Source organism: Micropterus dolomieu, linkage group LG23, assembly GCF_021292245.1.
Source record: "Micropterus dolomieu isolate WLL.071019.BEF.003 ecotype Adirondacks linkage group LG23, ASM2129224v1, whole genome shotgun sequence".
Classification (NCBI taxonomy): domain Eukaryota; kingdom Metazoa; phylum Chordata; class Actinopteri; order Centrarchiformes; family Centrarchidae; genus Micropterus; species Micropterus dolomieu.
Window position 1 is genome coordinate 18,796,790 of NC_060172.1, and position 10,545 is coordinate 18,807,334.

Genomic DNA, 10,545 nt, shown 5'->3' on the forward strand with positions numbered 1-10,545 from the left:
TCACCCCCCCCCCCCCCCCGCCCCCTCTCTCTCTCTCTCTCTCTCTCTCTCTCTCTCTCTCTCTCACACACACACCTGCCAGGAGGGCATCTCCCATTGAGTGCCACGGCGTCGCATATTTCCAGCTCACCTAGCCTACACAGTCGCACCTCTGCTGCCGTGGCCCCCGATGTGGCCCCTCCCTTACAGAACTGGACCGCTAAATGGGTTAACTCTGTCACCAGGAGTAACCGAGATAAATGCACCGGGAGCGTCGGGAGATCCCTTCCCATCCCTCTGACCGATCTGCGCTCAAAGGCATCATCCTCTCCTCTCCGCCGTGTTGATTCGACAGAGTACGTTGAATTAAAATCGTGATTTATTGTTTTTGAAGAGGCTACCAGCTACAACAACATCAGCAGCAGCACCGGTTCTCTTAGAACCAGACCCGTGGGCGGCTGGGAGGCGTCCGTCTGGGCGAACTGATAGGACGAAGATTTGGCACTCTACCTACCAACTGCTTCATCCCAAATTTTCAAGATATGGCGATGAGAAGTGAGATGTAGAAAACGGATGGGAGGCCATTCATGTGGCTCTGGGCTTCAGCTAAAACGGACAAAATCCAACAGCACCATCAGCATCACCACCATCGTCCTCACCTAACCAGTTGATTTAAAAATAATAACTATCTAAAAAGTGTGCAGCACATGACACTGGTGAATCCCCGAGGCAGGTCCCTCACACAGACTGAATGAGTCCATCTTCGGATGTTGGACGGACTCCTCAAGAGCACAGGACGGATGCAAACAGACTGAACACATCTTGGCAATTCAAAACACCCTCAGCATATCCTCCAACGGTGTTTTAACCGAGCGGGGTGAATCTCACACCGGGGGACCAGTCCTTTAACAGGCAGGTAGGCGATGCCCCGACGGTTAATTTCTGTGTCACCTCTGGGTTGGCTTGTTAAAGGTGATAAAGGTGATTACCGCGACCGGCCGCCCATGCGTCGGTTCCGCTGATGGCCGCAGAGCCGCACAAGGGACTGCACCTGTTGTAATCTGTGTGAATGTGCGGGGCGTGCGTGTGCGCGTGTTTAAATAGACCTCTATGTGTTGAGCTGTGCTGTTTTAATGGCTGACAACCTGATGATGTCTATGTCTATTTGCATTTAGTATCTGACTATTTCCACTGCTCCTGAAATGTCTTTCCAGCTGTTTGTGTGCGCTGCGCGCGTCAGTGCGCGCAGTGTGGGTTTGATCGGTGTGACTGGGCGATTATCGGCCCATCACACAGGCGCTATTACAGTATAAGTCATTACAGTATAATTGTCTCAACACGCAGCTGGATGTAAAGCACTCCATCACACACTTTAGGCTACATCGTGCTTTGTGGCTTTATCAATGTTGCGCTGCTCACTCAAGCTGTAGCAGCTCCCATATTGGTTCTGATAAATGTGGACTAGCTGCAGTCTAAAGCCCAGAAGTATCCATTCTCATTGCCAGATGCTCTAAAACTCCACAGTCATAAAGCATGAAGGCCAAGTCTGTCACCTGCCTCACACACATTCATCATCTGAGACCCTGGAGGAGACCCGTCTGTTCATGGGAACGGATGAAGGGTGTTACACTACGTGCGTGGCATTGTGGATGCGAGCATTTTTGGCGGGTAACGCGCATGGATTTTTTTTAATTCTCAGACAACCCATTCTCGGTGCAATGAGGGTGATATGTAGCAGCGGCTTTGAGCATCAGGCGGTGTGAGTCTAGCTGCGCTCCCTCCGCTGCAGATGCGCGCAGCGTGGCGGACCATCATAATCATCATCACATACAAGCGTCGTTTCAGACCACCTGACGGAAGACCAAAGGTGCATAAGTTCACACCTCCTCTGCCTGGAGGCGAAGCATCAGAGCTATTCAATTAGACGCTGGTGTTTCGGTCAGACAGAGCGTGTTGGATTACCCAGGTTGACCTCCGGGAGACCCATCCAGCGCCTCTGCTGAGGAAACGTTTTTAGAGAACAGCCCTGAGAGAGACAGCAGAGATCACAGGCTGCCTATCTTTGCCCAAGGTGACTTCACCAGGACACTGACGATGTGACATTGAGCAGAGACAGAAAAACAAAGAGAGCAAATTGAATTCAATTAATCATTTTTATTATTGGTTTAACTGTAAATCTAATAAGAAGCCATTTTATTGTTGGTTGCCTGTTGAGGCAGCACATGTCCTTCTTTGATGTGTAAAATTGGTCCCCTTTTTTTTTTTATTTGTGTACTATGTGACAAATCACAGAGTTGCAGTTTACCTTAATCCAATGCTGGCGCTTCAGCTGATCAAGTGTGGTCTCTCATTATTTTTGGCAGACGGCAGGGGCCTTACCTTCCAAACTGGAGAAGACATGGAGAGCTAACTGACATTTTAGTGGCTTGAAGGAAAAAGAGAATATTTGTTTGATTTATCTTGTAGTCTGCCTGGCGAGCTAACAGACCCCGTGCACTTCAGAGAGTCCTTGGATGAAGTTAAATCAAACAGGTTTGCATGTTTTGATGGTTATTTGTTAGCTGTGACAGTAGTAACAACCCTTTTCCTTTGATCTGGCAGTTAAGGTCCGCTTCTCTAGTACTATTGTCTTGTCAGGGCTGTCTGCTTGTGATGACAAGTGCATGTGCTGTTGGGAAAAATACTGCTTTGACCCCTCAGCTCTTTTTTGCCATTCTGCTAATGCATTTCTCTCCATGGGGACAGAGGGAGGTGAGGAATAAACACGATTTTCATTTCTGACCATTCCCAGCTTTTGGCTCAATCTCAGTTCCTCTTTTCCCTTCATCTCAGCCTCTTCCCTCCTGTCTGAGCTTAAATTCGTTCTGATCAGACTTGAAACACGGCTCCCTGGGGGGCAGGTGACCCCAGAGTTCAAACACTGTCAGTCAGCCCACTTTCATTTGCTCCTTTCATCCCCTTTCCCCCCGTCTCTCACCTGTCTGTCTGTCTGTCTGTCTTTCTGCAGCTTCTCTTCCTGCTCTCAGCCAGGCAATGAGGCTTATCAGATGGAGGTTTTCTGCTGAAGCTTGTCCTTGTCAGCTCTCATGTCCGTCTCTGTGACAACAGTCTGTGTTTTCACGAGTAGAAAAAACACAATCCAAAAGTATATGGGAGAAAAATTGGGAGTGAGCAAGAGAGAGGGAGAGGTAGAAAAATAAAGAAAAAATCTAAGTTAGATGTATGTGTATGCGTGTCTGCTGGTTTTTGCCATGAGTGAGTGGGTGTTTCTGCCAGAGGAACAATTGTGAGAGCAGATGGACTGTTAAAATACATTCTCATATTAATTTCATATCATATGTCTTATTAATTTGTGCACTGAACTAAATAATTGCTGGTTTAATTTGAGGAGTTGAAGAATTTAGGGAAGTCATTTATTGAATAGCCATTACTACATGTTCACCATCGCGAGAAATTAATAATCTCATAAACATGCAAGTTTCCAACATCTACTGTACAGGTACACACATGAGCTTGTCTCACAGACATGCATGCACTAATGCACGCGTAGGAATTTGAACATGCACATGGATTTATTAATTTACACTTTCTGCAGAAGCTCACTCAAGAAATGAACATTTTATGCATGTGCACATACACATAAATTAACAAAAGATGTAAATACATTGTACTGGCACATACATGTCAACATATAAACTTAGCACCCCAAAGCAATATGCACGTATTCCCAGCATGGTTACTCAACTATGTGCATGTGTACTGACTGAATGAATGTGTTGTGTGCACTGTAAAGCCCTTTGAGTGGTCGCAAGACTAGATAGGCACTATACAAGTCCAGTCCATTTACCGTTTATACCTGAAGGCCTAATCAGTTACCGCTTGAAATAAACAACAACATATCAGAAAAGGCAGCCAAGGTTGAGACAACTTGTCTCTACCTATCTCACTTTGTCATTTTAGTAGTCATATATTACGTGTACACCTGTTGCCCTAGCAGAGAAGAGTCATAAAGTCAGCAAACACACTCAAACTAACAGTTACACAGCAACATCTAATTTACTAACTCTAACATTAGCCACCACAAGCTACTAGCTGGCTGAAGCAGCAAAGCACCTGAGTGTATTAAATTGAACAGCATTGCGTTTTAGTATTTTTAAATTCAACTTTTCATTTGAAAGAGGAAACACAATATTTCTTCTTATGAAAGTTATAGTCTCACTTCAAGACACAATGATAGATTGGATATAATAAAAATATAAATTTAAATGTAATTTTAAAGAGTTTATTCTGTACCTTCCGCGGGATGGCAGGAAGTAATAAGACCTTAGCGTATGTGTCTGTGTCTGTGTGTGTGTGTTTGTGTGTGTGTGTGTGTTTGCATCTTCTTGGCTGAAACTCATGATTGCAGAACAGATACATGTTTAGTACCTTTCATGTGCAGGTGAGACAAGTGTAGAACCAGGAGCAGATGGACTGAAGACTGCATAATGCTCAGAGCTCCCAAACTGTGTGCACGTACGCACCTTTCTGCACACATTCTGTTTGCGGGCTATCTCTGTCACATGCACACATGAGCATAGCCATTTTCACAGCTGGTGTCCTCTAGAGATCGCCAGAGCAGACTTGCACCTATCCCACGGCTCTTAACCTTTTAAACTGTCTTTGTCTTGACGCTCAGCCAGTGTCCTTTAACTCCCTTGGCTCTCATTCCAAGATTCACAAAGGATTTGATTCTCAAATAACAGTGAGTAGAGGAAAGGATGTTTATACTCTGACCATGTTTCCTGTGACAGAGACATCCTTACTTCTATCTCTATCGCTCCTGTCTGGCAGCGGCCCGCTCTCAAAAGACTCACGGGATCTCTATCTCTTCTTCCCTCTCTATCTTTCTTTCTCTGCCTCACCTAGCCTCGGTTCAGTTCAAGTTGTACTATTGGATGGAATATTACATGAAGCATATTACCAAAGTGTCAAAATATTACACTGGGAAAGCCCTCGGGGGGGGGGCTCTCGTGAATCAAAGCAGAGAACCGCTCTGATCATATGACAGCAGGGGCCTTGGTTGATTGATGCCCTGTCAAGCCCTGAGGTCTCTTGGTGAGGGGTTGGGTGGCAGTGGGGATTGTCTGACGGAATGGGAAGTCGGGAGATCTGACGGGAGTGAGGGGGGTTAGAAGAAACGATAGCGAGTGACAGGATTTTAGTGCTTTTCCTCTGTGGACCAAGGAGGCTGAACAAAGAGCGAGCAGGAGAAAGACAGCGAGAGAATGATTGCTGGATAATACAGAGTTCCTGATTGTACTTTGATGGTGTTTATCAGAACAATAACAGAGGAATATTTTTTGTGACTCCATTGAATTATAATGTGATTACATAATTTGTCAGTGTGATTGTGCCACGAGGAGACAGTGGCTTCACCCAGAAATGAGCATTAGCAGAGTGGAAGGAACAATGTTCCCTCCACAAGAGATGGTGTTTCTAAAAAAGGCTCATGACCGCGCTGGTAGCCATGGGGTTTGAATATACACGCACACAGTGAGACACAAATGCTTCTTACCTGTAGTTGCATGCAAGGTTTATTTAGACAGAATGTGTGTGTGCTCTCCAGGGGGAAGATGCCATTCCACCATGTGCGGGCGGGCCTGCTCTATCCAGACAACTACCTGAGCAGCTCCTTGACGGAGGGCAGCGAAGCCTTCCAGCTCACCAGCATCTCCACTGAGGAGCTGGGAGGTGAGTGTTCTGACACAGTAAGAGAGGGTGGGAGGTGGGGCTGCAGAGTAAAGTGTGGTGCACTAGCAATTAATGTTTCACTACTGGAACAATGCAGTTACAACGCTCCAATTCTCTCGGGGGAAAAGTTTTTCCATTTAGCCATTTTGTCAGAGCTTGACTTGATGCATTGGTTTCCAATTACGGCGCTTAGGAAATAAAAGCAGTCAAAGGACTCAGAATGAAGAAGTGTCTGACAGAAATAAAATATATATGACCAGGCGTGAATTAGCACACCAATCTATTGATATTAGTATCCTCATTCAAACATGGCCTTATAAGCTTTTGGTTAGATTACAGAAAGATTTTTAATTAATTAAGTTAATTTGTGGTTTCCAGACTAATACATGTATTTAACATAATGCCTAAATAGCCACTAAAAAAAAGACAAATTTAGTGGTTTCTGAAGCAGCACCCTAATGTTTAAATTATGGTTTATTAAAGGGATAGTAGGTGATTGTAAATACACTTTTTATTAAATCTGAATATATTTCCTCACTGCTAGCTCTCCGTTGTGTGGTGATCTAAAAAAAATCCAGTTTTCCTACACAGCCCTGGCTCTGTAAATGGAAAACAAAGAAAGTGGTGTGGACCTTGCCACACAACATTGTTTCAGCCAATCAGCAACAGGTGACATTAGTGCTCGTGCCCAGCAACAAGGACGTGATGGACTCAAGGCACTGTGAAGAAGGAGAGATGGCCGAGAAACGGTCAGATAGGAAAAGAGTATAAACAGTGACGAAAGTTATATGGCCAGGCAATAACCAAGGCATTTCAATGCTGGAGAAACCTTTGATATTTGCAATTTGGGGGCGGAGTTTTTGAGGGAGCACTGAAAGGAGAGATTTGTTTGTTCGGCAGTTCAAATATCAACAACTCGTCTCCAGAATCACTTACTCTTTTAAAACATGGGGTTTGCTTTCATAGCTCTGGCTATTGGTTGTATCAGTCTGATAAGATTGGACTCACCAAAGTAATTCCTGAGATTTAGGAATGTGGCAGCATTGCTAAAAGTAGGTCCATCAATCCGATTCTTTGAATTGGCTCACAGGCAGGTCGTAAAAACATACAAAGGCAGATAGTAAAATAACAGCTCAAACTGTCCGGTGTAAAACATCCCTATCACAGTACACAGACAGACCTCCTGGTTCAACTTTCACCTGCAGTCTTTTTATGTACAGTCTATGCCTGCAGTACTTACCGTGGTTGTGCGCACTCACAGTTTTCATGCACATTCGCATTAGGGATTATTAGTGTCATTACAGCTACACTCTTTTTGAGTATTACTTTCAAATTAAGTGATATCTTATCTGGTAAAATTGTCAGCTTGTTTTCTGACTGCTTGTACTTTTTTTGTGCTGGACATATTTAGAGCATTTTTCACAGATCTCAACAATTGCTTTGGTGAGTACAAATGTTTCATAACCCATGGCAAGAAAATGAAACCCAACCCACCAAACTCCTTTAAATTGGCTTAAACTGACGCTGAGGGTGTTTTACTCTCCTGCAGTCTTTTCAGTGTGTGTTCAGTGAGTGCAAGACTGACTACAGGCTCAGGGATCTTAAAGCATACTGTATGTCTTTACAATTGGGTTGTGATTTGAGGCTTTCCTATGACAGAATCTCACATGTGCTAATTACCAATACAAAGACTGCAATGAGTGCGCATATTTCTGAAATGGGTTGCTTTGGTGGGAAAGAAACAGCTAATCCTGTCACTGAGTGAGGACAGAGAGACTGAGAGTGTGTTTCTGACTGAGGCTGTTTGTTTGTCTTTATATATGTGGCCTATTGTAGTTTGCTTGAATGAGCTTTGATATGAAGTACTTTGTCGCATAAATCTTTTAATCCAGTGTCCCTTGTGCACAACTTGATTCAACCCATTTCACTAAAACACTTGCTTTAGTGTAGGCAGAGCTGGTATAGTGACTGAAACATCTCATCACCATGAGTCCAGTTGACTTCTGTCTGTGTTTTGTTTTTCAAGGACAGCAAGAAGGGTAAACTAGTTTGGACCTATGTAGAGCTATTATATAAATTTAATTTGGACCTTTAGACTACAGACATGATGAGGCATTATCTAGGCCCCCAGATCCAACCAATGGGATTGTTTGATGTGGACAAAATATCTGTGGTATTTGCTGCCAGCATTGGAAAACTCCTAATCCTACTTCAGAGAGATGTGGAAGGTTCTTCTAGGATCTGTTAGCGTAGAAAGAAGGGTAGTTAATCACCCCTGCGTTGGATCGCCGCTATCCTTTTCTCTGATTTTGAGGCATTTCATCAATCTTTGTGAGAACATGTACAGTCCTGAGGGGTTGACTTTCCTAATACACAGTCGCACACAGGCAGGGCTGCATGCTCCCACACACAAACACATACACACACACCCCCAAACACAGGCATTACAAAGTAATACATCACAGGCCAGCTCATTCGTACCCTATTGAAAACGTACTTACTGTTGAGCTGCATACAAATGCATACTCACTTTGTTTTGGGAGGCCGCACACTCAACCGCATTCCCAATCCCTCGTCTCTGATTCTCACTTTATTTAGTGAAAGAGAAAGGGAGGCAGTGGCACAGTGCTCGAGCCTAGTTATCACCCGTAGGGGGGTATTTAAAGGCTTAGATGGGGGCTGCGACTGAACTTCGGCTCCTGCGCAACTGACATAGCCAAGAAAGGCATAGGCGGCAGATCTGAGATGGACTTATTACACAGAGAAAGGAAGGAGCAGCATGTCAGGACGAGAATATTAATGACACGCAGCCTGTGAGAGACAGAGAGAGATGAACTTCATGTAAAATTCATTGTTCCAGTTAGGAAAAGGATTAGTCTTAGGGGAAATTGTGATTTAAATTCCATCGTGCATTAGACTATGACTCTTCTCATTTATGTTTCTCCTGTAAAGATTTGCACAAATGCTGAATGCCAGCTGAAATGACACCCTCTCCCACACCCGAAGTGTAGAGATCCACAGGAAAATGGAGCACTCACCCGTGTAAAGATGTTGAATAAGGACTTGCAAAGTCTGTCCTGTCTCTGCAGTCTTTATCAAGTCGGTAAATTCAACAACCTCCACCCCTGCCCAAAGCTCCGCCTTCCCCCTTCCACCCCTGCTCAGATAGACAACTGATTGGCAGGTAATTAGCTGGAGATTGACCAGGGTATGTTGTAAGAAGGTCCTCAGAGGTTTGAGTAATTGTGCAGCACGAACAGATAGATGCCTCATGAGTTGTGTGCATTTACTTACAATTTCAAGTTAGAAGGAAGCCCTTTATGTGGGAAGAGGGAGTGGGAAATGCTCTTGGCAATGGTGGTAGTGATTGTGCTGTGTGGAGGGATTGGTACAGGTCCCTCGGGGGTTGGAAAATACAACACAAAGTCTATAAAGATGTAAGAGAGACAAGGAAAAAGAAGGAGAGAAAGGGGAGATCACCCTCACCTTGATATGCCTGAGAGAAAGGCGGCAGCACTTCCTGTTAATGGGAAAACCTGTTATCAGCACTAGGGAAGCACCATCTACAGACCTGCTCAAATCTGTTAATCATTAATTTCATCTCATGGATTAGTCCATCTCACTGACACCATCCGATGGCTGTAGACACAGTCATACAACTGAAACGTCATGGAAGTCTTAAAATCAGAAAGTCTTCAAACCTGAACAGCAAGTAGGCTGGTTTTGATTGCCCTCCAAATAAACCCATATGAGCATTTTCTGATATGGTGCCCCTGTTGTCAAGACAACCTTGTTATAGTTACAAATGAGTCATATGAGTCTAGTCTGCAACCACTGTGGTTAAGGTTTGGTTACTGTGGTGGCAATGAAACAACAAAATAAGCCACTTGGGGGAATTTGAAGGCATTTCCAACGTGTAGTAATCCAAAAAAGAAGAAGAAAAGAGGTCTTCCATGGATTAGGCATGTCACACTTTATATGTATATAGATCACAAAACACCTACAAAAACCTGGTGCACTGAATGAATGACACAAAAAACGAATTGACCAACTATGATAGGATAAGACCAGCACAAACACACATTTACGGTTGAAAAACTGTGTGGATTCCCTGCAGCGTTCACCTGTGTCTCCCCTAGGCTACTTGACTTCTGTGATTACCTGCCAGTGCACTTAGGTGTGCAGGTGACGCAACACACACACACACAATATATTACACTCAGCAAAACTGGCAACAACAGTTAGTTTAAGGTACAAAGACTGGTTGATTAAACCCGCATTAAGTCATTGTTTTGGACGATATGCAACAAGCTGTAAACACAACACTGACACGTCATCATCATTAAGTTAATACGGTGAACATGTTAGCACACAATTCCTTTACACATCAAGCAGATATGACAAACATTGACAAACATTTGTTTTGTAGTTATCGACCTATTTCTCTGTTGTCACAATTTTCAAAAATATTAGAGAAATTATTTGTTAAAAGATTAGATAGCTATGTTGAAGTAAATAATATAATGAATGAATATCAGTTTGGTTTCAGAGCTCATAGGTCAACAACAATGGCAGTTGTTAAAATGGTAGAAAATATATCACAATCAGTAGATAACAAATTACATACAATCGGAGTTTTTTTGGATTTACAGAAAGCTTTTGATACCATCGACCACAGAAAATTATTATATAAATTGGAAAAATATGGATTTAGGGGAAATGTATATTCTTGGTTAGAAAATTATTTAACAGACCGTTTTCAGTATGTTAATTTAAATGGAGTTGCGTCCTGCTTTCAGAGAATTAATTGTGGCGTTCCGCAAGGCTCTGTTT

General features: G+C 43.5%; 1 protein-coding gene across 1 annotated transcript in view; it reads left to right on the forward strand.

The window, feature by feature from the left end:
- The first annotated feature begins 5,594 nt into the window (after positions 1-5,594).
- The window catches only part of caln2 (calneuron 2), a 25,434-nt gene continuing 20,483 nt past the window's right edge, over positions 5,595-10,545 (forward strand). Inside the window, exon 1 of the mRNA XM_046040480.1 lies at positions 5,595-5,712. Within this exon, the coding sequence (XP_045896436.1) occupies positions 5,595-5,712 (118 nt within the window). The remainder of the gene's footprint in view (positions 5,713-10,545) is intronic.